The following is a 26,308-nucleotide window of genomic DNA, read 5'->3' on the forward strand; positions in this document are numbered from 1 at the left end:
TTCCTCCACCTTCTGAATCCCACTGTGATGTATGAACCTAGAGATGTCCTACCAATACTTACCACCAGAGGGGCAGACCGCCACTAGGGCATACAGGGGTTCTGATAGCAACAGTAGGATAATAAACAAATGAGTGAACCAGCAAGAAGTTGTCCTCCATGCTCTGTGTGTCGAGTAATAATGTTTACTTAGTGACACTATAAGGGAGCAACATAACATAAATTGGCGACGAGTCGTGTATTTCGGAATACTTTTCATCGACTGGCTGTGAAAGTTAAGTCAGCTTTGTGCAAGTTTTTGGACCGAAATGAACACCCGCGTTTTTGGATAGCTAATGTGCTGATCAACTATGAGCCAACCATCATCGGAGGGCCCGAGTGCAGCTAGTGTTACATCTGCGGATACAAGGACATCGAGTGCTTCGAGTTCATCTACAGTGCACGTAATCCCAGAAAGACGTATGATGGCTGGAATATATGGACATATGGACATTTTCGATGAGTCTGGTGAGCAATGGGCAACGTATATTGAACGTTTTGAGCATTACGTGGTGGCTAATGACATTCATGAGGCTAAGAAAGTTTCAGTACTGTTCAGTGTGATGGGACCTAAAACGTATGGACTGCTTCGTAGCTTAGTAGCTCCCGTGGCACCTGGCACAATGACTTACAAACAGGCTGTGACTGTGCTTAAAGATCACTTCACACCGAAACCGCTCGTTATAGCCGAGAGGTTCAGGTTCCACAAGCGAAATCAGGGGGAAGGAGAAACGGTAGCACAGTATGTAGCAGTGCTCAAGAAGCTATCGGAACACTGTGAGTTCGGGGCTTACCTAGAGGACGCTCTGAGGGACAGATTTGTTTGCGGATTGAAATGCGAAGCTGTGCAGAAACGCCTTCTGACTGAGGAAAACCTCACGTTCAAGAAAGCTGTTGAACATGCAGTGTCAGCAGAGACAGCAGCACGCGACGTACAGCAGTTAAGTAATTCCCTGAAAGTAAACGCAGTGTTTTCGCAAGGTGAAAAATGCCGCCGCTGTGGGAAGGGAAATCATAGTGATGATGACTGCTGGTACAAAGACCAGCAGTCAGGAAGGGCCACACGAAACGAATGTGCAGGAGTAAATCAAAAAGCAGTCATGAAAGAGAACATAAAAACAAAGATATTAAGCCTGAACAGAAAAGCAATGCACACAAACGCAGCGTGAAAGATAGAAAGAAAAAGATCCATCACGTCGAGGCGAATGAAAGTGAAAGTGAAGGAACGAAATCGGATAGTGACAGTGACTTGGGACTGTATGCAGTGTCTCAGAAAGGGAAATATTCACGCATATCAGTAGTGCCAACAGTTAACGGAAAGAAAATGGAGATGGAATTGGATACAGGGGCTGCAGTGTCATTGATTCCTTGGGAACTGTACAAACGAAAGCTGCATAAGTTTCCTCTGCAACCCACTGATATCATACTAAAGACATACACAGGAGAGCCTTTGGCACCAGAAGGAGTTGTTAAAGTGCAAGTGGCATTGAACAAGCAACACGCTGTCTTGCCACTGTATGTGGTGAAGGCAGATGCTCCACCATTATTTGGCAGGGAGTGGCTGAGAGCCATTCAACTAAATTGGAGAGACTTAAAGACTGTACATGCAATTGAGTACAGACAGACAGACAGCTTAGAGACAGTGTTAAAGAGACACTCCGCTGTTTTCTCCGATAAGTTAGGCACCATGAGAGGAGTGAAAGCCAGGCTCACTCTAAGACCAAACAGTGTACCCAAATTCTGCCCACCACGCAATGTGCCATATGCTCTTCGACCGCGAGTGGAAGCTGAGCTGGCACGCCTCACTGAGCTTGGCGTCATCTCACCTGTGGCGCATAGTGACTGGGCTACGCCAGTGGTGCCTGTGAACAAGAAGGACGGCGCCGTGAGACTCTGCGGGGACTTCAAAGTCACCATCAACCCAGCTCTCTGCATCGACAAGTACCCAATTCCACGTATTGAGGACTTGTTTGCTTCTCTCGCTGGAGGTCAACGCTTCAGTAAACTGGATCTATCTAATGCATATCTACAGATGGAAGTAGAAGAGAGCTCCAAGAAGTTGCTGACCATCTCAACACAGAAAGGACTGTTCTGCTTCAACCGCTTGCCGTTTGGTGTAGTGTCATCGCCCGCCTTGTTCCAGAAGGCAATGGACCAGGTGCTCCTTGGACTGCCACACACTCACTGCTACCTGGACGACATACTGGTCAGTGGTCCTGACAAGCAGACACACCTGAAAACTCTAGATGCAGTACTCAGCAGGCTAGAGGAATACGGCCTGCACCTCAAGCAAGAGAAATGTCTCTTCTTCCAGGAATCCGTGGAATACCTGGGCCACATCATCGATGCTGCTGGGCTCCACAAGTCACCGGAGAAGGTACGTGCCATCGTGGAAGCACCAGCACCAGGCGATGTAAGTAAACTTCGATCTTTCCTAGGAATGCTAAACTATTATGGACGCTTTATCCCTGATCTGGCCACTGTGCTAAAGCCGTTGAATGAACTGCTGAACAAAGAAAAGAAATGGCAGTGGACGTCAGCCTGTGCATCAGCGTTCCAGAAAGCCAAAGCACTCCTGGTATCACAAGAGGTGCTCACACACTACAACCCTGAGTTGCCGCTCCGTCTCGCTTGCGATGCTTCACCCTATGGGGTCGGAGCTGTTCTCTCGCATGTCATGCCGGATGGTGATGAAAAACCCATCGCCTATGCATCCAGAACTCTCGGCAAAGCAGAACAAAACTACGCTCAGATTGAGAGGGAGGCGTTAGCGATAGTCTTTGGAGTACGCAAGTTCCACCAGTACCTGTATGGCAATACATTCACGCTACTCACTGACCATCGCCCGCTTACAACCATCTTCAGTCCAGTGAAAAGCACACCATCCATGGCTGCAGCTCGCATGCAACGCTGGGCGCTCATGCTTTCCGCTCACAATTACACCATTGAGTACCGAAAGGGGGCCCTACATGCCAACGCTGATGGACTGTCAAGGTTACCGCTCCCTCATGCCCCCAGTGAGAAACAAGGTGCAGTGGAGGTGTTCTACACGTCACAGTTGGACACATTGCCAGTCAGCAACGCCGAGATCAAGCGTCACACCATGTCGGATTCCACCCTGTCCCGTGTCATGGAAATGGTCACAACTGGTCGTTTTCCAGCTGCAAAGGACGCAGGTGAGTTGTCTCCCTATCTCCAGCGCCGCCATGATCTCACTGTGCAGCACGGATGCCTTATGTGGGGGTTGAGAGTGATTGTGCCACCCAAACTGCACCCCCGGGTGCTGACAGAGCTACACTCAGCACACCCAGGTGTAGTAAGGATGAAGAGCTTAGCTCGTAGCTACGTTTGGTGGCCCAGCATCGACTCCCAGATCGAGCACCAAGCAAAATCATGCCACTCATGTCAACGAGTGCAGAAAGACCCTGGCCTAGCACCCTTACACCCGTGGATGTGGCCATCCAGTCCTTGGGAATGGATTCATGTGGACTTTGCAGGTCCATTTGAAGGGCACATGTACCTGGTCATAGTGGACGCACACTCCAAATGGCCCGAGGTGCACGTCATGGATAGCACCACATCCAGCAAAACCATCCAAGTGCTTAGGGGACTTTTTAGTCGCTATGGCATTCCACACAGTCTTGTAAGCGACAACGGCCCTCAGTTCTGCTCTGAAGAATTCAGCACGTTTCTGAAAGCCAATGGAGTCAAACACATTCGCTCAGCACCATACCACCCTGCCTCCAATGGCTTGGCAGAGCGATTTGTGCAAACCTTCAAGCACGCTCTGAGATCTTCCAGAGGAACTACACCAGTGCAGCAGCGTCTGGATACGTTCCTCCTGACCTACCGTAACACCCCCCATGCAACAACCAAGGAAAGCCCTGCAATGCTGTTCATCGGACGCAAGCTGCGTTCTCGACTGGATTTCCTGAAACCAAGTATGGCTGGAACAGTGCACCAGTCACAAGAGGCTCAACAGCAACGACGCCAGCTACACTCTAAACAGAGACAGTTTGAACTTGGTGAGCCAGTGCTTGTGCGTGATTATAGGAGGGGGGAGGATAAGTGGACGCAAGCTGTGGTGATCGAGAAGACCGGACCAGTGTCCTACAAGGTACATGTGGGTACACAAGGGGTCTGGAAGCGTCATGTGGACCAGATGCTGACTCGGCCCGAGTCAGACCCACCAGAGACTGCAGGGAGTTTTCCTGTGAGTTGTCCGCTGTCACTTCCTCAGACAACCACACCTGACCCAAATACACCTCAACAGAAGGAGGATACTGATACAGTGCCACACACACCACATGCACCACCAAAAACACCCAAAACACTCAAGACACCACAGTCCACAGAAATGACACACACAGAACATTCAGAGACAACAGGGACTGTACGACGATATCCTGTGAGGATCACACGTCCGCCGGTACGTTACAGGGATCAGTAAACTTAACAACCACAAAAAAAAAAAAAAAGAGTTGAACAATGTTGACATTCCAAGATGTTGTAAAAAAAAAAAAAAGAAAAGAAAAAGTTGAAGAATGTTTAAGAATGTTTGCTCTTGTAGAATGTTGTTAAATGGTTCTGAGTTTTGATATTTGAAGTGATTATAAGCTGTGACATAACTCTCCTATTTTCTGGTAATGTTGTGGAGAAGTAAAGAAAGAAATAATCTCATGTAGTTTAAAAGGGGATATAATGTCTTACGTTTGTTTCCTAAGAAATGTTTTTGTTACTGACAACAAATCTTAGTGGGGAGGAGATATGTGATGTATGAACCTAGAGATGTCCTACCAATACTTACCACCAGAGGGGCAGACCGCCACTAGGGCATATAGGGGTTCTGATAGCAACAGTAGCATAATAAACAAATGAGTGAACCAGCAAGAAGTTGTCCTCCATGCTCTGTGTGTCGAGTAATAATGTTTACTTAGTGACACTATAAGGGAGCAACATAACACCCACTGTAACCCCTGAGTATCCTCATGTTGGTGTTTAGGTGGAGGCACAGTCACCCTCTACTATGGAGGACACAGAAACAGAGCTACAGTTTGTGTCCTACAGAACAGATTCAAGCTGAGTGCATTCATTAGGATTAAAATTTAGATTGGAATAACGTTTGTGTTCTCATGTATTATTTTATATTATTACAATAATATATAATGAGGTTCAGTTAGCTTTACACAAAAATAGCAGGTAGAAACGTCCTCCAAAGAACTACTTTTACTTTTTTACTTTGAGTACGTTTTGGAGCCTGTACTTTTTTACTTTTACTCAAGTAAAGAAGTTGAACCAGTACTTTGACTTTTACCAAAGTATTTTTTTAACACAAGTACTTGTACTTCTACTTAAGTACAGAATGTCAGTACTTTTGCCACCTCTGGATAAGTTAACTGTAACAGAAAGTGAATAAACTGACCTCAAAGTTTCAAGCCTACAGTGCGGACTCTCCACAAGATTAGCAAGCTCTTTCACTCCTGAATCCTGCAGCGAGTTGTCACCAAGGTCCAGATGTTTCAGATGGGAGGGGTTGGACTTCAGAGCTGAGACCAGAAAGACAATGCTCATCTCTGACAGGCTGGAGCTCCGTAACCTGAAGAAACAATATAGATTAGATTAGATTCAACTCATTGTCATTGTGCACACAACGAAATGATGGTTCCAGATCACTCATCCAGAGACGAGCATCCACAGTCATGCAGCCAGAGACCGGTGCTACCGTTAGGCAATGTGGTTTAAGTGTCTTGCCCAAGGACACAACAGGGACAGGGGCTCAAACCGGCAACCCTCCGGCTGCAAGGCAAGCGCCTACCCACTGCGCCACTGCCACTATCAGAAGAAAGAAGGTTTAGAAGAAAAACAATGAATGATCTAGTCGAGGATTTTTCTTCCCATATGAAGTTTTTAGTCCTTAGCTCAGCATTGCTCCAGAACACTCACTGTTCTGAAGAAAACAGACTTTGCATGATGATCCTATCTGTAGTTTAGCATCACCACAACATCATATTCATGTCAGTAAAGAAGTAAATCATGGTGTCTGACCTGAGAGTCTCCAGTCTACACTGTGGACTCTCCAGAAAACCAAACAGCTTCTCCTCTCCTGAATCCTGCAAGTTGTTGTGACTGAGGTCCAGAAGCTTCAGATGGGAGTGGATGGACCTCAGAGCTGTAGCCAGAGAAGCACAGCTGGTCCCTGGGAAACTGCAGCGAATCAGTCTGAACAAGAAATAAAACATGCAGATAAAAATCACAGATAATTCCAGGCTTGAACTGTGCAGCTTTACTGCAGTGGCCAAAATCTATAACCAAACTCTTCATCAAAAGGCCACCGATGAACCTTGGTCATGACATGGTAGCAGGCAAAAAAAGTCAATTTTCCAAACAAACTCTCTACATTACTGTTATTATTATTATTATTTGTTCATGACAAGCAAACAAAACAATAAAAAGTTGTGGGTCTGGATGCAAATCCTTGATCATGACTTCTGAGTATGGCAGCCATGTTCTGCATTGCTCTGTAGGAACTTCTGAGTGTTACTAAAAGCGTTCTTCTGCATCTTGTGATACCTGCCCCCGGCAAGGCGAGAAAGGAAAAGCTATTAAATGGTCGAAGATAACAAACCTCAGTCTCAGAAGTTTACCTTAAAGTTTCCAGTCTACACTGTGGACTCTCCAGAAAACCACACAACTGTTTCAGCCCTGAGTCCTGCAGATTGTTGTCACTCAGGTTCAAATGTTTCAGATGGGAGGGGTTGGACTTCAGAGCTGAGCTCAGAGATGCACAGCTGAACTCTGACAACCTGCAGCCCTCCAGTCTAAACAAAGAATAAAATATGTAGATAAAATAATCAATAATAAAATTGAATGTTTTAAATGTGCAGTTCAGTGTCACTATGTAATAACCACTGAGCTTTCTATAACATGAGTTTGGTGACCTTGTCATGTTATTGTAGGTCAGCCTTCTGAAGACATAATCCAAATATGAGCACAAAGGTGTGTTCGTGCCAACACAGATCAACAAACGTGCTGCTGACCTCAGTCAAGCCTCTTAGAACAGAATTAGTATCAGATCAGTCACATGAGCTGCTCAATATTTGATTTATTCAAGCAGAGGGTCACATCATGCCTTAATCTGAGATTACTTAAACATCAGCTTTACAGTAATACACAGAATAGCACGTTATCCTTAATCGCATAATATTTGAGTCAGGTTATATCTGTATTTTTACTTCTGTGCAAAAACCCCCCCAAAAAACAAAGGTGTTTTTGATGATGTGACTGCTGATAGAAGCAGCAGGATGAAGTGTACAGGGCGTTACTGTCTGCTCTGATTCAGCTGCATTCCTGATCAGAAGGCACTCTGCAGAGCAATCAGATAACGAGCCAAAGCATCCTGCAAAACCAACCCAAGATTTTTAAAGGGATAATATTCAATAGTAGAGTCAGTCAGTTGATCTCAACCCAGCAGAGCATGTTTTTCAGTTACTGAAGACAGAACTGAGGGCAGAGACCCACAAACTAGCAGCAGCTGAATGTGGCTGCAGCAAAGGCCTCACAGAGCATCTCAAGGCAGAAAGAACTGCATGGTGATGACAAAAACTTCAAGCAGTCATTGACTGCAAAGGATTTTCAATAGTCCTTTGATATAAAATTATTAGTCCAGTTAGTTTAAACCTCTGAAATTGGGTTATTATGAATAAAAATACTTCTAAGTCCTGAACAGTTAATGCAACGCTTTTGTCAAACTCCTTTAAATATGCTGAAAGTCTGCAGCTCTATCACATTTCATTGTTTGATTTAAGATCCAGAGGCGTATGTACAAAGGCAGCATTATAAAAAAATGGCATAATTGTCCAAAAACTTATTGCGCCACCTGTAAAAAGTCTGTGACCTGACCTCAGGTTCTCCAGTCTACAGTTTGGGTTGTCCAGTGCAGCAGACAGATGCTTCACGCCAGAATCTTGCAGGTCGTTGTAGCTCAGGTCCAGCTCTGTCAGATGGGATGGGCTGGACTTCAGAGCTGAGGCCACAACTTCACAGTGAGTCTCTGAGAGTTGACAGCCACAAAATCTGTGATGACACACGTTACAAAACATGTTATCACAAAAATATTTAATTCATACATTTTGACATTTGGCTCTTCTCTGTCTGACTCACCAGATGTCCTAAGAGTCTCTGGTTGGACTCCAGAGAGAGGCCATGAAGGAAGCGAACAAACAGGTCCAGGTGGCCGTTTTTACTTTGAAGGGATTTCTGCATGACTCTCTGTAGAAAGGCATCCATAGATGGGAAGGTGTTTTTGTATTCCCAGTCTCTCCTCAGGAAGTCCCTCAGCTCCTCTGTCCTCCTGCTGGTGTAACAGTGGAACATGTAGACTGCAGCCAGAAACTCCTGAATGCTCAGGTGAACAAAGCAGTAGACTGGTTTCTGGAAGATCACACACTCTCTTTTGAAGATCTCTGTACAAACTCCTGAGTACACCGAGGCCTCTGTCACATCCAGACCACACTGCTCCAGGTCTTTTTGGTAGAACATGATGTTTCCTTTCTCCAGATGTTCAAACGCCAGCCTCCCCAGCTTCAGAAGAACTTCCCTGTCAGCCTCCATCAGCTCCTGTGGACTCGTCTCATGTCCCTCATGGTACTTGTTCTTCTTCCTCTTTGTCTGAACCAGCAGGAAGTGTGAGTACATGTCAGTCAGGGTCTTGGGCAGCTCTCCTCTCTGCTCTGTGGTCAACATGTGCTCCAGAACTGTAGCAGTGATCCAGCAGAAGACTGGGATTCTGCACATGATGTGGAGGCTCCTGGATGTCTTCATGTGGGAGATGATTCTGCTGGACAGCTCTTCATCACTGAATCTCCTCCTGAAGTACTCCTCCTTCTGGGCGTCAGTGAAGCCTCGTACTTCTGTCAGCCTGTCCACACATGTAGGAGGGATCTGATTGGCTGCTGCAGGTCGGGAAGTTATCCAGACGAGAGCCGAGGGAAGCAGCTTCCCCTCGATGAGGTTTGTCAGCAGCTCGCTGACTGATGACTTCTGTGTGACATCAGACACGAGCTTCCTGTTGGTGAAATCCAATGAAAGTCTGCTTTCATCCAGGCCGTCAAAGATGAACAGAAGCTTCCAGACAGCGAGCTTCTCTGCTGGGACCTTCTGTAATGTTGGATGGAAAACATGGAGCAGCTCCAGAAGACTGTACTGCTGATCTCTGATCAGGTTCAGCTCCCTGAATGAAAGCAGCATCACCACACTGACATGTTGGTTTTCCAAGCCCTCTGCCCAGTCCAGACTGAACTTCTGCACTGAGAACGTTTTTCCAACTCCAGCGACGCCGTTGGTCAGAACCACTCTGATGGGTCTCTGTTGGTCAGGGAAGGCTTTAAAGATGTCGTGGCACCTGATTGGATGGTCATGGAGGGCGTCCATCTTGGAAGCTGTCTCCAGCTGCCTCACCTCATGTTGGGTATGAACCTCTTCACTCTGTCCCTCTGTGATGTAGAGCTCAGTGTAGATCCTGTTCAGGAGGGTTCCACTTCCTGTTTCATCACTTCCTTCAGTCACACGTTCACATCTCCTCCTCAGACTGATCTTATGTTCCTCTAAAACCTCCTGCAGACCAGCATCTGCTGAAAGACAGAAAAACACTGAGACTAAAGAGAAAGAAACTCTGAAATGTGTCAACAACACAACAAGAAGTCCAGTTTTCAGAAATGAGTCCATCAGCAGACAGATGTTCAGTCTTACTTTGTCCACAGCTGCTCTGACTGGCTGTCTGCAGTCCAGCTGTGGTTCTGGATCTTTGTCCACACTGGGGACAGGAGGAGTCTCCTGATGAAGCAGACTGGTCCCAGTATGAGGAGATGCACTGTCTGCAGAACCAGCGTCCACAGCTGGTAGAGACCGGATCCTTCAGGACGTCCTGACAGGAAGCACAGCAGGACGGCCGCTCTTCCTCACAGACACAACTCCTCTTCTTTCTGTGGACACAAAGGAAAATTAGGGGATAAAAAAACAATTTGAACGGGGAAATCAGTGGATTATTTTACCATTGAACCTCTGGTTACACTTTTTTTTTTAATCTTCTCATTATTGATGATTTTTTTGCCATCAAGTTACAAAACAAAACAAAACAAAACAAAACAAAACAAAACAAAACAAAACAAAACAAAACAAAAAGGGTACATAAAATCAAAAGAGCAAACATCAGAGGACATTGTTGCATCGTTATACCAAAATAAACAAATCATATATTTGTGTTGAAATAATTTAAAAAGCACTGCCAAGTTGAGTTGAAAATATTAGATTTCCCCTTTAATGAATATTAAATTTTCTCCAATTTTAAATGTCCCAAAATATCTTTCATTAAAGCTCAGTGGGAGGGAGGGGTTTTTTGCTTCTAACATAGCAAAGTCAGTCTCTGTGCCATTAAAGTCAGGAACGGATCATTCCATCCTGCACAGAAGTCGGCCTCACACCAAATAGAGCCAAAAGTGGGTCAGGTTTGATCTGTTTTTTCAACATTTTGGAAAGGGTCTGAAAAATAATATTCCAATATGTAATAATGTGTGGACAGTTCCAGAACACATGTGAGGCCGGTCCCAGTGTACACCTGTCAGAGGAAGGATCAACAGAGGGAAACATCTTTGACATTTTCAGTTTCGATAAATGCAACCTGTGTAAAACCTTGAATTGTAAAAGGCCATGCCTAACACACACACAGAAGTAGAACATATTCCTGGGCTTCAGACCATTGATCATCTGTAATGATCATTCCTAGATCTTCTTGCCAAGCTTTTTTTCAGGTGGTCTAATGGAGGTGCTGAGTCTTCCTGTGACAGCCAATTATGGATCCTTGTAATTAAGCCTTTTTTGACTGGATCAAACAGAAGGATTGTCTCCATAGAGGAGGCTGGAGGCTGATTGGGGAAGGATGGAAATAGGCTTTTTAGGCAACTTTGAATCTGTAGGTATTTAAAGAAACTTGTTTTATTGAAATGTGGGAAAAACATTTTCAATAAATAAATCTTTTATACATTGAATCTCTTTATGGATCCACTGCTTAAATTATGTGTTTAACACTAGAACTACCAGCATTTTCCCTCTACTCCTTTTTCTACCAAGCGCTGCCAAATGGCAGTTTTACATCTCATTAGGCCACCTTTTGTTATGTACACGGGGCCAGTAGATTGGAATGTGTGTGGGGGTGGGGATGGGTTACCAATGATGACCAATGATGACTCAGGGTCGCCAGGTGTATAAAAAGCCAGGTCACAACACATATTTCACCTACTCTGTTGACTGAGAAGCAAAGATGCCAAAGGTTTACGGCACACAGCAAGCTTTGGACATGATCCTCAACCATGTCAACCCCTGTGACTCCGATGGAGATGAAATAACCCTTGTGCTAAATTCCGACTCTGAAAATTCTTCTGGTAAGATTCCTAAATTTCCTATTTTCGTTTGCCGTTTGTTGCGTTTTAGGAAGAGACGAATATCTTTGTGATTGCACATTATTTCAACATTTCACTAATCAAATCTCAAACATGGTCACCCTGTAGATGAGGAAACTTCGCCACCTCCAGAAAAGAGAGGTCGCATGGAGACACGAGTGACTGACAGAGACGGCAAAAGACGGCACAGTGTGGCGTGAGGAACAGATCAGAAGGCCTCTGCATCACAGCCCAATTGATTGTTATGCCACAGATGGAGAGCCAACTGCTTTGGCCAGAAGAAAGGTGTCGAGTCGCTTACAGAGTTTCCTCTGTTTCATCACTCTGGAAATGCTTCGGACCATTCAGGAGTGGACTGTCCAGCATGCACGCCAGACACAGCAGGGAAACTGGTTCATGGCCCTCCCTGAACTAAAGGCGTTCATTGCAATCCTCATCCTGCGAGGGATTGTCCGCCTTCCAGCGGTGCATGATGTATGATCATCAACACTGGGAGTGCCCGCAATCAGCAAGATTATGGCCCGAAACCGCTTCCAGGACATCATGCGGCACCTACGCTTCGATGACAAGGACACACGCAATGAACGAGTTGCAAATGATCGGTATGCTGCAGTCTCTGACATTTGGGGGTCTTTTGTTACCAACTGCATTACCTCTTACAACCCAGGAAGGCACATCACCATAGATGAGCAACTTTTTCCAACTAAGACCCGTTGCTGTTTCCTGCAGTACAGTGCTACAAATCCTGACAAGTGTGGCATAAAGTTCTGGGTGGCATGTGACCTGAAATCCAAGTATGTATGCAACATCATCCCATATCTTGGCAAAGACCCCAGTCGTCCCACGGGGGAAAACTATCAGAAAATGTGGTGATGAAGCTTATGGAACCATTTATGGACAAAGGAAGAACCGTTACCACAGACAATTTTTTTAATCATTGTCACTAGCACAACGACTGCTCAGCCGGAAGACCACACTCCTTGGCACAGTAAACAGGGTTTGCCGTGAGCTTCCAGACTCCGCCAAAAAGACTTTGGCCCATGAGGAATTCAGCACACAGGTGTTTTCAACCTCTGGTGCCACACTGACCATTTACGCGCCCAAACGGAGAAAGACTGTCTGCATCCTCAGTAGCATGCACAGTGTGGTGGAGACTGGGGATACCCGGAAAAAAAAAACAAACACAGTCACCGACTACAACTGCCTGAAATGTGGTGTGGATGTCATGGACCAGATGGTGCGAAAGTACACTGTGCGTTCAGGAACACGGCGTTGGCCAGTCGCTGTGTTTTACAACTTGATTGACATTGCAGCACTGAATGCACATGTGCTTTACCAAGCATGCGCTGGGGTCAAAGAGAGACGGACGGACTTCTTGGTGAAGCTTGCAAGAGAGCTTGCACAGTCTCATATGGCAGCCAAGGCGGTGCATAAGGAAAACCTTCAGCAGAAACCACTCTCACCTGACACAGGGAAAAGGGCATTGTGCCAGGTGAAGTGTTGCTGCAAGAATAACCATGCCACTAAGCGTTGTGTTTATTGCAACAAGTTGACATGTGGAAAATGCAGAAAGGAGATGTTGTGGCAGTGCCAGATGTGTTCAGACAATCTGTAACAAATATACCAATAAAAATGTGCTGGATAAATATTTTGGTCGTCTTCAGTCCTTTTATAGTCGTATACAACTGTCCATCAATACTGAGATAAAGTATTCCTAAAAAACATAACATAACAACAATCACATAGAACTTATATATACATATATGGAGTTCTAAGTATGGCAGTTCAAAACTTCAAAATAAAAAAATAAATTAATATTTGAAAATAAGCCAAAACACTATCAAATAAAAACTTACACTCTAAAGTTAATGGCAGCTTTACACAAGGGCATTTGTGTATGGACTATGGAACACAAATGATTTATAATAGTTTTACAGATATTTACAGTTAGAATTTCCTTACAGTACACGGCAATAGGAAGCCTACTTTGTCTTGTTGACCGATGCTGAATAAAGGGCATGTAAAAATGTATGAAATGGTCAAAAGTTTATATGATACAGTAAATGTGATGAGTGAAACAATACAGTGCATTTTGAAAGCCCCTTCTAGTCCCTACTCAGGAGAGATGTCTCAGGCATTTCAGACTTCTAGGCTCTGCTCAAGCATACCCCTCCCCCTAAGGTCTGTGCTTGAACCTCCAGGTCTGGCAGGTAATGGCTGCATTTACAAATGAAAGGGGGTCGTCTAGTGTCTAGTTGTGCTGGCCTCATTTGCATGACACAATTCACAGCTGCCATTTGGCAGCACCTTGGGATTTAAAGGTATAACTGCCATTTGGCAGGAGTCTGGTAGTTCTAGTGTTAAGACTGATGGAGGGAACACATGATTATTTATCAATGGACTAAGAACTGACGTGTCTGTCCATCTATAATACTTTCTTATTTGGGACCAGAGTTTAACAGAATGAGAGACTACTGGATTCATAATCTTTTGATTTGCAATAGAGACAGTGGGTACACTTTCTTAATAAGAACGATTGGCATGAAGAAGCTGGGATTTTGAGATGGTGTGCATGATCTTGATTTTCCAGCAAATAAACTTGACGCGACCTATAAAACTTGGACTGAACACGGATTAACTGCATACTGCACTTTTTTGACAGAAACAATATGAAAGGATTTAATTCATTAAAGAGTCAGTATTGTTTAAAAAATACAGACTTTTATTGGTATCTTCAAATACAGCATCATTTACAAAATGTTATTCCTGACAGCAGAGAGATATGGGATATCCCATTGCTACTCAGACTCCAGATGCAAATGTAGCAAGTTAATTTAGATGAACGTTCTCAAAACTCCACAGTGAAAGTCAGTTCATGTTGTAACCCCCATGAGTTTTACAGAGAAAAAACCATTGGATTTAATGTATGTTTTATTTTTTTTGCAATTTCTTGAAATGTCCCACAGAGGGCGCTAGGTGCCTATGTGGTGATCCAAACCTACCATGGGGTCAGAGAAGAAAGAGGAGGAAGGAAAAAAAAGCGAGACACCATGCAAAGAAGCCAACGTGGTTCGGCTCTAGCAACCTAGCTTAGCCAAAAACGTAATCGAGTTGCTTCTTTAATGTTGAATTTAAGGTTTTGTTAAGTGTAACAACCGTGTTTGGATTTTTGTTGTTTGTGAGGGAGGAATTCGGAGGAGCCGAGTTGATGTGATTGGTCGAGATTTTCTCCGGTTGGTTTTATGACTACGGTCGGATTCTGAGAGAGGACGACTGCAGATCCACTGCGAGCAGGAGGCACAACAGTGGTCGTTGCAGCGGTGCGGAGGAGTGAAGGATTGGTTCCATGGATTTGGATGCACACGATTCTCCACTGGATAACAGATAAGCTTAAGCAGACAACCAATAGGGGGCCCCTAATTGAACTAAAACTGCGCAGTTGACTGACAGATATTTTGACCTTACTGAACTTAAACCAAACGGTTGACTGAAACACTTTTGACTGAACTGAACATTTCAAGTGAAGAAACTTTAAACTGTTGCTTCCATCAGGGAAGATAAAAAGACCCTGATAAACTTAAGGATTTTTACTACCCGGGTAGAAATTTAAAGAGAAGGGTGGACAATTTTATTTATCTATTTTTTTATTTTGGTTATTATTCCACAAGAGCTGTCAACAGAAAGGGACAATCCCTAAGTGTATTTGTGTTATTGGAAACAAACAGAAGAGAAATGTGAACTGAAGTTTTATTTGCTTTTATTTTGTTAATAAATTTATTTGTGTCCAGCTTAAGAGTGTCACCCCTCCTTTTACTTAAATCCTCCTGTCAGGCCCTAGGTCGGAAATATTGCTGTGTATTGTTTAATAGTACTTTAATACAGGTTACAGCAAGAGAATTTTTGTGGCGAGCCAGCAGCCAGGAGGAGTTGAATTCAAAGAGTTTTATTTCTGAAAATTTGCCAATTGATTACTGTTTGAACTAAGAGCATAAACATGCCTACCACTACTGATATTGGTCAAGAATATGATGTAATTCCAGAGAGGTCAGTCCTTGCTCTAGGTATTACTGGTGATGACACAGATGAAGGCATTTCTGAACTCCTTGAGACATATGGTATTGTGTCCAAGATAGTCAGGTTGAACCCAACAAGGGCCATTGTTGAGTTTGATTCAGAGGAAGTGGTTACACACCTAAAACCACAATTTCCATGTGAAATAGCCACAGCTAGAGACCCCACTGTAAAATGGTGCTTAGACAGCCTTGACAAAATAATTCCTCTATTGAGTAAGCCCTCTTCTCCAGTAAGTGCAGCACCTAGTAAAGTTGCTCCAGAAACAGTATGCTCCATTGAGTCAGGAAGTTCTGAGGCTGAATCAGACAGTAGTGAAACATCACATGTGTCTAAAGGTCCTAAGCCTAGCTCACCAACTACAACTCAGTATGCTTCCGCGTTCTCAAATAAAAGTACAAAACCCAAGAGAAAAGCTGTATCAGTCACTTCAGCAGCATTTGACAATGACGTGTTGAACCCCCAAGATGTGCAACGAATAATAGTAGAGCATGTTATCAAAACTGAAACAGCTCCTACTTCAAACTTAGGCTCCAAACGATTACGTTCCTTCTCAGGCAGGTTGCCCAAACCTCCTGGAGAAGTTGACTTTGAAATGTGGTGCTTACATACTGAGCTCATGTTTCAAGATGGCTTACCCACTGACGTGCAGAGAAGGATGATCTTGGAAAGTTTGCTTTCCCCTGCTTCAGACATTGTGAAGCAGCTTGGAACACAGGCATCTCCCTGTGATTATGTCAGACTCCTTCAGTCAGCATATGGGCTTGTTGATGATGGCGAGGAAATCTTTGCCAAGTTTCTTAACACTCACCAAAATCCAGGTGAGAAAGCATCTGAATATCTTCAAAGATTACAAGTACTTCTCAACACAGCAGTCAGACGTGATGGCGTACACAAAGCGGATGCCAACCGACAGCTTTTCAAACAGTTTACACGTGGCTGCTGGGATCAAACCTTGCTCTTGACTCCTCAACAAAAATTTCAAATGCATTCACCACCTGACTTTTCAGAACTACTCCTTCAGCTGCGAACAGAAGAGGAAAGGAGAGCAGTTAAAATGGATAGAATGCAACACCACTTTGGGAGTTCTAAGGTGAAACTTTCTTCACAACTTCAGTCTGTTTCAGACAACAATCCCAAATATGACCCCAATGCAGAAATACTACAGAAATACATAACAGAGACAGAAAGCCTTAGAAAACAAGTGGCCGAACTGCAAGTGCAGCTCACAGAAAAGAGAGCTCAACGAAGACAAAAACAAGAGCAAAAGCCCCCCCAGGCTGCCTTAGAGACACAAGCAGCTGAAATTCAGACGCAGCTAGCAAGACAACATGTCCCAAGGCCCGAACCAAAACCTTGGTTCTGCTTTAAATGCGGTGAAAATGGCCACATTGCTAGACAATGTGAAAATGCTCCCAATAAAGATCTGGTTGACCAGAAATACAAGGAATTGAAAGCTAAACAGCATGAGTGGAAAGCTAAGTACGGTCAAACTTTAAACTGGACCGGGTTTCAGTAGAGGGATGGACTGAGGCCCAACCAAAACAAAGTCCCCAATCAGCACAAAGTTTCACACATGACTGTGAGCGCAGAAAAGCTAGTCAGCCTATGGCTGAGATGTCAGAAGAGGCCATTCTAAATGCATTAGTTGGTTCAAAGCACACTGCTACACTGACCATTGATGGAGTCCAGTGTTTGTGTCTCCTCGATTCAGGCTCCCAAGTCACAACAGTGTCAGAGTCCTTTCATAAGCTCCATCTGCCTTCGCGATCAATCCAACCACTGAAAAACCTTTTAGATATAGAAGGTGCAGGTGGACAAGCCGTCCCTTATTTGGGGTACACAGAGTTGAGCATCTTCTTTCCAGATCGAGTTGCTGGGAAGCCTGAGGAGATATGCACTCTAGCCCTCATTGTACCCGATTGTAGGGCTAATCGAGAAGTTCCTGTTCTGGTTGGAACAAATGTTTTGGATGTACTGTATGAAACCTATTTAACCTCTAAGGAGACTAGTGTCAGCAACAAACAAGTGCACTGTGCTAATCCTCCACTGATCAAAAGATTGTATAGCATACATGACAATGAACAAGACAATGCAAGAGTTGGGAAAGTAAAACTGTTGAGTAAAAGGTGTGTTACCATACCAGCAGGTGGTAAAGTTGCTTTGACGGGCTACACCAGAAACGTTTCAGTTTCCCCAGGCACACCATTGCTAGTTGAAGGTACAGTTCCCAGTTTACCAGGTGGCCTAATATTTTGCAGTTATATCATGACTGCCCCAGCTCAGACATCCTTTAAAGTTCCCATTCTTGTGAAAAATGAGAGCGCTCATGTCGTCAGAGTTCCTGCTAGTCAGAACATGGCTGAACTCCACATACCATTGTCCATCTCACCATTACCACTGGCTGAGACTAAAGTCGGTGATGCAGGCAAAGATCCCCAAACCACTATAACTGCCATATGCAATAACATCCACTCACCTGATTCAGCGTGTCCCCTGAAATTTGACTTCAGTGATTCCCCTCTGCCTGAAGAGTGGAAAAAGAGAGTCACTGAGAAGCTCAATTCTGTCTCAGATGTCTTTGCCAAACATGATTTAGACTTTGGACACACCACAGCAGTAAAGCATCACATACGACTTTCAGACCCTACTCCTTTCAAGCAACGACCGAGGCCCATTCACCCCTCAGACTTTGAGGCCGTTAGGCTACATTTAAAAGAACTGTATGATGCCAATGTCATACGTGAATCCGAAAGCCCATTTGCATCCCCCATTGTGGTCGTAAAAAAGAAAAATGGCACGATCAGGCTATGCATTGACTATCGCAAATTGAACAGCCAGACCATCAAGGATGCATACGCCTTACCAAACATTGAAGAAGCCTTTTCAGCACTAACAGGCTCAAAATGGTTTTCAGTAATGGACTTAAAATCAGGATATTACCAAGTCGAAGTGGCTGAGGAGGATAAGCATAAGACAGCCTTTGTAACACCAATGGGATTTTGGGAATTCAATCGCATGCCCCAGGGTGTGACCAATGCTCCCAGTACTTTTCAACGTGTGATGGAGAAGTGCATGGGCAGCATGAACCTTAGGGAAGTTCTAGTGTTCTTAGACGACCTCATTGTCTTCTCTAACACCCTTGAGGAGCATGAAGAACGCCTAATGAGTGTCCTCGGCAAACTGAGAGAATTCGGACTTAAGCTCTCACCCGAGAAGTGTCAGTTTTTCAAAACATCTGTCAAGTACCTTGGGCACGTTGTGTCAGAGAAAGGAGTGGAGACAGACCCAGCAAAGATAGCTGCTCTGACAACATGGCCGAAACCCAAGAACATGCAAGAGCTAAAATCATTTTTGGGGTTTGCGGGATACTATCGGAGATTCATTAGAGATTATTCCAAGATAGCAAGACCCCTAAATGATCTGACAGCAGGCTTCATACCGTCTAAGAAGTCTGGTAGGGGAAATCCAAAGAACACCCCTGTTGTTGATTCAAAGAAACCATTTGCGGAAAAATGGACTTCAAAATGTGATGAAGCATTTAACATGCTGATTCACAAACTCACGACCGCCCCAGTCTTAGGCTTTGCAGATCCTAAAAAGCCTTATATTTTGCATACTGATGCAAGTTTGCATGGATTAGGGGCAGCTCTTTATCAGGAGCAAGATGGTCAACTGAGGGTGATAGCATATGCTAGCCGAGGGCTATCCAACTGTGAAAAGCGCTATCCCACCCATAAACTAGAGTTCCTTGCTCTTAAGTGGTCTGTGACAGATAAATTCTTTGACTACCTTTATGGAGCAAAATTCACAGTAGTAACTGACAACAACCCATTGACATATGTACTGACGACCGCCAAACTGGATGCTGCAGGGCATCGATGGTTGGCTGGTCTTTCGACTTTTGATTTCCAGTTACAGTACAGGGCTGGAAAGAAAAATCAAGATGCAGACAGCCTTTCGAGGCGGCCTCATCTCCAAAGTGGGACAGACCATACTTCTGAGGACGAGGACAACCAAATAAAGCGGTTCGTGTCCCGGGTTGTTCAGGAGAAAGAGGAACCAGGAGTCTCAGCAGACATTGTAAAAATCATCTGCCAGAGGCACCTCACTCAGCAAACATGCAACACCGACCATGAGTTTCCTTTTGTATCGAGCCCAGTCGAATGTCTAGCTATTGGCGATGGTGTCATCCCACCAGAGTACTGCCATGCTGATTTGATACCAGGGTCATGCACATTACCCTGCCTGTCCCAGCAAGACTGGGCCCTTGAGCAAAAGAAGGATCCTGCCATTGGCCGGGTCATCTCTTTGCTGAAAGGAGGGAGGCGACTTTCATACAGAATGCGACTGCGTGAGGATAGAGAGGTTCAACTCATGCTACGTCTTTGGAGCCAGCTGGTTCTAAACAGTGAAGTGCTCTACAGAAAGCGGATGGTGAATGGAGAGGTTACTTACCAACTTGTCTTACCACAGAGCTACAGGAATGTGGCTCTAGAAAGCCTCCATGATGCCACTGGCCACATGGGAGTTGATCGCACTATGGACTTGGTGCGCAATCGCTTTTATTGGCCACACATGGCAACAGATATTGACAACAAAGTTCGAACCTGTGAGCGTTGCATCAGGCAAAAGGCCAGAGCTGAACGCAGTGCTCCTCTTGTAAACATTCAGACAAACAGACCACTGGAATTGGTCTGTATTGACTATTTGTCCTTAGAGCCAGATGGACGAGGTACTAAGAATATACTCGTTATGACAGACCATTTCACTAAGTATGCTGTGGCTGTCCCAACACCTGACCAGAAGGCGACAACTGTCGCAAAGGCATTGTGGAACAACTTCTTTGTCCATTATGGTTTCCCTGAGCGGTTGCATCGCGACCAGGGGAGGGATTTTGAATCCACTCTCATAAAGGAGCTGTGTAGCCTGCTTGGGATAAAGAAATCCCGAACGACACCGTATCATCCACGTGGCAACCCTGTGGAGAGATTTAACAGGACTCTTCTAGCCATGTTAGGTACGCTTCAGGAAGAGAACAAAGTTAAATGGAAGGACTTTGTGCAACCATTAGTGCATACTTACAACTGCACCAAGCATGACACTACTGGGTATTCCCCATATCAGCTCATGTTTGGGAGACAACCCAACCTACCTATTGACATTGCTTTTGGTCTGACCCCTGTTGGACAAGGGAAAGTGTCTCACACTGAGTACGTCAAGAATCTCAGAGAAACTCTAACAGAGAGCTACAAGATTGCAGCTGATCACAGTGCACAAAGTGCTTTTCACAATAAACAGCGCTTTGACAAGAGAGTCAGAGAGTCAAAGCTGGAGGCTGGAGATCGTGTCCTTGTGAGAAATGTTGGGATCCGTGGGAAACACAAAATAGCCAACAAATGGAGTGAGACCATTTACAAGGTCGTGAAGCAAGTGCGAGATCTACCGGTCTATGTCGTTGCACCTTGCGACTCCGATGGGCCAGAAAGAGTGCTGCACAGGGATTTGTTGCTACCCTGCGGTTTTCTGCCCCCTACAGTTGTAGAGCAGGGACCCAGCCAAACCAGAGCCAAATGTGGTTCAAAAGGGTCCGAGCCCGACAGTCCAGCTAAGGGGAGCAGATCTGACAGAAATGATGATGAAAACACTGTGTTATCAGAAAGTGATGATGAAGAGGATGGTGTTGAGTATTATTATCCACGCTTCACAGTTACCAGTGCTAGAAATGCTACCGGTAATGAAGGAGGGATGGATAATACAGTTCATAATGCACCTGAACCTGGACCAAGTTCCAGTGTTGAAGCCAGTCCCACAAAGGAAAGTGATGAAGTTGTAAAGGATTCTTCATGGCAAAGAAACAGCCCAACTGTGCCTGATAGTGTTGCACCACAGAATCCAGCACCAGAAATTGAGGTTGAGGAATCAGTGGAGAAATCTACTCTTGACCCAGAAGCACTGACCTTTCAACCACAAGAGTCGAAGAAGAGACATGAGATCACAGCCCTTGAAGCTGAGACAACACCAGAGGCTGTTGAACCTGGAAACCCAGGTGTGGATGAAATAATTAAGAAGTCTCAGACTCCTGATGTGGATGAGGCTCATGGAGTGGAAGGAAATGCAGAAAAAGTGGAATTGAGGAAATCTACTCGAGAAAGAACCCTTCCTAAAAGACTGACATATCCATCATTAGGGAATCCTCTGGTGGTAGTCATGCAGTCCTTGCTAAGTGGTTTAGATCAAGCTCTTACTGAAGCACTTACTGTTGATACTGGACTACATATTTGTCAATTTCAACCTGAAATGTCTGAGATTGTGTAGAATTTTGAGCATGCAGGGACGCATGCAAGGTCAGAGGGGGAGGATGTAACCCCCATGAGTTTTACAGAGAAAAAACCATTGGATTTAATGTATGTTTTATTTTTTTTTGCAATTTCTTGAAATGTCCCACAGAGGGCGCTAGGTGCCTATGTGGTGATCCAAACCTACCATGGGGTCAGAGAAGAAAGAGGAGGAAGGAAAAAAAAGCGAGACACCATGCAAAGAAGCCAACGTGGTTCGGCTCTAGCAACCTAGCTTAGCCAAAAACGTAATCGAGTTGCTTCTTTAATGTTGAATTTAAGGTTTTGTTAAGTGTAACAACCGTGTTTGGATTTTTGTTGTTTGTGAGGGAGGAATTCGGAGGAGCCGAGTTGATGTGATTGGTCGAGATTTTCTCCGGTTGGTTTTATGACTACGGTCGGATTCTGAGAGAGGACGACTGCAGATCCACTGCGAGCAGGAGGCACAACAGTGGTCGTTGCAGCGGTGCGGAGGAGTGAAAGATTGGTTCCATGGATTTGGATGCACACGATTCTCCACTGGATAACAGATAAGCTTAAGCAGACAACCAATAGGGGGCCCCTAATTGAACTAAAACTGCGCAGTTGACTGACAGATATTTTGACCTTACTGAACTTAAACCAAACGGTTGACTGAAACACTTTTGACTGAACTGAACATTTCAAGTGAAGAAACTTTAAACTGTTGCTTCCATCAGGGAAGATAAAAAGACCCTGATAAACTTAAGGATTTTTACTACCCGGGTAGAAATTTAAAGAGAAGGGTGGACAATTTTATTTATCTATTTTTTTATTTTGGTTATTATTCCACAAGAGCTGTCAACAGAAAGGGACAATCCCTAAGTGTATTTGTGTTATTGGAAACAAACAGAAGAGAAATGTGAACTGAAGTTTTATTTGCTTTTATTTTGTTAATAAATTTATTTGTGTCCAGCTTAAGAGTGTCACCCCTCCTTTTACTTAAATCCTCCTGTCAGGCCCTAGGTCGGAAATATTGCTGTGTATTGTTTAATAGTACTTTAATACAGGTTACAATGTTTATGTATATTTTTTTTCTTTTTTTTCAAGTAAATATATTTCTTTGTATCAAGCCGTTAATGTTATCATGGCTTTCTACTATGGCTCCTTATTGTGGTTCCTTATCGCCACCTGTTGCTTGGGGACATTAAATGGCGTGACACACCCCCGCTACATGTGTCACAGCTGCTGTTTCCCGCTCAGGGGAGACAAGCAGCTTGAGATGGTAAGACTTGTTCCTCCACTCGTAAACTAAGCTAGCAGCTGAAAAGACTGTGTTAATAGACTTTGAAAATATGTAATTACTGCATTAGGCATTATAAATGTTAATAGGGTTGTATCTATTTCCAGCCTGTGAAATAATAGATTTTAAATCATCGATGTTTCTTTCATCCACGTCTTACAGAGAGTGTAGCCCGGCTGTGTACACCAAACCAATGCCCCTCGTTCCCCATTTTAAAGGGACTGAAATAAAAGCTGTGACCAGAGCAAGTGTCCTCGTCTCATTAGCAACCGATTCAGAACTGCTACACAAACTAATCTCAAGATTGTATAAGGGGATTCAAGGGCTTAAAAATTCAAACAACTTATATTAAACAAATGTAAGCGCCATTCAGTCTCTGTACAACCACAGTGAGAGCTTGGAGCTTAGCCGGTAATAAGTCGGATTCGTTTCCTGTGGGTGTTGAAGAGAAGCCAGTATGGGAGAAATCTGCTCTCTCGTTAAACTCAGCCTGCTTGCACGCATCTGCATTTGGGTCTTACTCCATATTAAATCTGCACATCCTGCAGATTCCAACACTAATGAACATGTTGATGGTTTGGAGGAAGTAACTATTTTAATTTTAATTTTAAATTTTCTTCAATTAATGATGAATAGTAAGATGTCCTAGCTTTACGGAGGGCTTTTTTATAGAGCAACAAACTCTTTTTCCAGGCTAAATGAGCATCTTCTAATTTAGTGAGACGCCATTCCCTCTCCAGCTTTCGGGTTATCTGCTTTAAGCTGTGCGTTTGTGAATTATACCACGGAGTCAGGCACTTCTGATTTGAAGCTTTCCTTTTCAGAGGAGCCACAGTATCCAAAGTTATACGCAGTGAGGATGTAAAACTATTGACGAGATAATCGACCTCACTGGGAGCAGAGTTTAGGTAGCTGCTCTGCACTGTGTTGGCACTGAAGAGCATAACAATGAAGGAATTAGATCCTTAAACTTAGTTACAGCACTTTCAGAAAGACTTCTACTGTAATAAAACTTATTCCCCACTGCTGTGTAATCCATTAAAGTAAATGTAAATGTTACTAAGAAATGATCAGACAGAAACTCTGAGTAAGGACCAGGTGGATGACAGATAACAATTAAACAGGGTTTTGAAAAGAGTCTCTTACTTTGTGTCTGAGGACAAAGGTTCATTACTGAAGTTTAGAGGTTCTCCTTTGGAGCAGTCGCTCTTCATGGACAGACAGCCGGATCCTGGAGACTTTGGTCTGTCCTCCTCTAACACCTCATCACTCATCTTCAATCAGTCTGAGAGGAAAAACAGCAGAAGGTTCATTTTACTGAAACAGTGGAAACTGGCTGATGCAAATATGTAGAAATAGAGTCACATCAGTGGGTGGCAGTCGGGCGCACAGTAATGACCTTATTAAATGTGTGCAGTAAGTGGCTGTGACGTGAGGCACAACAACAATGGATGAATATTCAAAAAGAAAGAAATGCAGACTCTGAACTGGAGTCCTGGACCCAGAAGATGCTGGTGTGAGTGGCAAAAGAGAGAAACAACAGCGAGCTTGAAGCAATACAGAGAAAGTTCTCTTTCATTTGGATTCACTGGAGATCCGACTGCACCGACTCGGTTCTGCTTGGGATGAGGAAAAGCTCAGTGCCATGGTCCCAAGCAAGCCTAAAGACCATCACACTGAGAAACAGGCAACTTTAAAGCCACAGAGGGGTCTGACAGAGCTCTCAAAGCTACTCTCAAATTTGTATCTTTGTGTGAGGAAAAGGAGCATAAAGCGTGTGGAGGCTTATTGCTCCATACGGAGGTCCGATGGTACAGGCCCGTGTGTCGAGTGTTGGAGGAAATAAAAGTGTTTTTGAGATGAGATGAGATGAGATGATGGAAAGCTGCTTCCAAGTGATGAGTGGTGTGTGAGGCAGGCACATATGAAAGGTATATTTCAGCTTTGGATGCATATGAGAACCTGCTCACGAGCACAGATAAAATGCACAGATTCCCTTCAAAGGTGCACCTCTGGAAACAACATCTGGAAAATGCCACCCTCACTCAGCACTGCCACTGTGTGTGCAGGAGGAGCTAACTGACCTGAGACCAGAGACCTGAGACCAGGTTCAAGCTAAGCTGTGCTGATCTACCTTAGGACAGTCTATGGTTGAGCGCTGCAGAGGAGCTTTTCCCACATTTTCTACAACATATCCACCAACAGAGAGCCGGAGCTGCTGAGGAAGAGCTTCCGGTGCGCCCGGATGTCAGCTTTTAGCAGGCCGAGCGAGTGTAAACAGGCAGAGAATAAATGCACCGCCTGCGATCTGTCACACGTTGATCTGGTTTAATGCTGCAGGATATTTTTAATGCATGAAATGTGCGACAGCTCATAAAAGGTTGACAAAGAGCGGTGGTGCGTCACTGCGGGGCGCCACCATCTTTCATAAAGGGACGTGCAGCGTGTCCTGTATTAAAGACGGCGATAACGGCCCTTCTTTTGCTGCTTCTGCTGAGTGTAGCCTCACATACTGACGTTTACGGACCTCAGCTAAAAGGTTCGGGATCCTCAGGCTCGTCTTTCCGCTGTTCAGATAAACGGAAGGAGGAGGATAAAAGGACGGAACCCGGGAACTGACTTTAAAATTAATCCGGTTATTCTAACATCACAATAACACACAGTAACACAATAACACTCACCCGAAGTCCTCCTGCTGTCGACTCTAAAATGGAGTCAGTGAAGGCTTTACTTTCGTTTTTACACACACACACACACACACACACACACACACACACACACACACACACACACACACACACACACACACACACACACACACACACACACACAGAAACTGAAAGTGATCTTACTTCATTTACAGCTGCAGTCCTCAGACCGCCATCCAGGAACTTCATACTGATAAACAAACAGCTGCTTCTGGATGCTACATGTCTCAGTGGGTCACTGCAGTTTACAGTAAACCAGGTTTTGTGATGATCGACAGAAAGTGAAGATGACGCTGCTGATGGGTCAGGAACCTATAATCCAGAGATGAATATCAAAGTCTGCAGATGGTTTAGAGCTGTGCAGTTACAGCAGGTCAGTGAGGGGTCATTACAATGCATAAATGTATTTTAACTGAAGGCTTTCATGCAGGAAAAACCA

At 44.4% G+C, this 26,308-nt stretch overlaps 1 protein-coding gene across 1 annotated transcript in view; it reads right to left on the reverse strand.

The window, feature by feature from the left end:
- The window catches only part of LOC115772511 (NACHT, LRR and PYD domains-containing protein 12-like), a 29,949-nt gene extending 4,068 nt beyond the window's left edge, over positions 1-25,881 (reverse strand). Inside the window, exons 1-8 of the mRNA XM_030718801.1 lie at positions 25,843-25,881; positions 24,308-24,446; positions 9,786-10,018; positions 8,173-9,667; positions 7,938-8,111; positions 6,683-6,856; positions 6,084-6,257; positions 5,461-5,634 (exon numbers count right to left, since the gene is read on the reverse strand). Of these exons, the coding sequence (XP_030574661.1) occupies positions 5,461-5,634; positions 6,084-6,257; positions 6,683-6,856; positions 7,938-8,111; positions 8,173-9,667; positions 9,786-10,018; positions 24,308-24,435 (2,552 nt within the window). The 5' untranslated portion in view covers positions 24,436-24,446; positions 25,843-25,881. The remainder of the gene's footprint in view (positions 1-5,460; positions 5,635-6,083; positions 6,258-6,682; positions 6,857-7,937; positions 8,112-8,172; positions 9,668-9,785; positions 10,019-24,307; positions 24,447-25,842) is intronic.
- Positions 25,882-26,308: the final 427 nt, after the last annotated feature.

Source organism: Archocentrus centrarchus, chromosome 3, assembly GCF_007364275.1.
Source record: "Archocentrus centrarchus isolate MPI-CPG fArcCen1 chromosome 3, fArcCen1, whole genome shotgun sequence".
Classification (NCBI taxonomy): domain Eukaryota; kingdom Metazoa; phylum Chordata; class Actinopteri; order Cichliformes; family Cichlidae; genus Archocentrus; species Archocentrus centrarchus.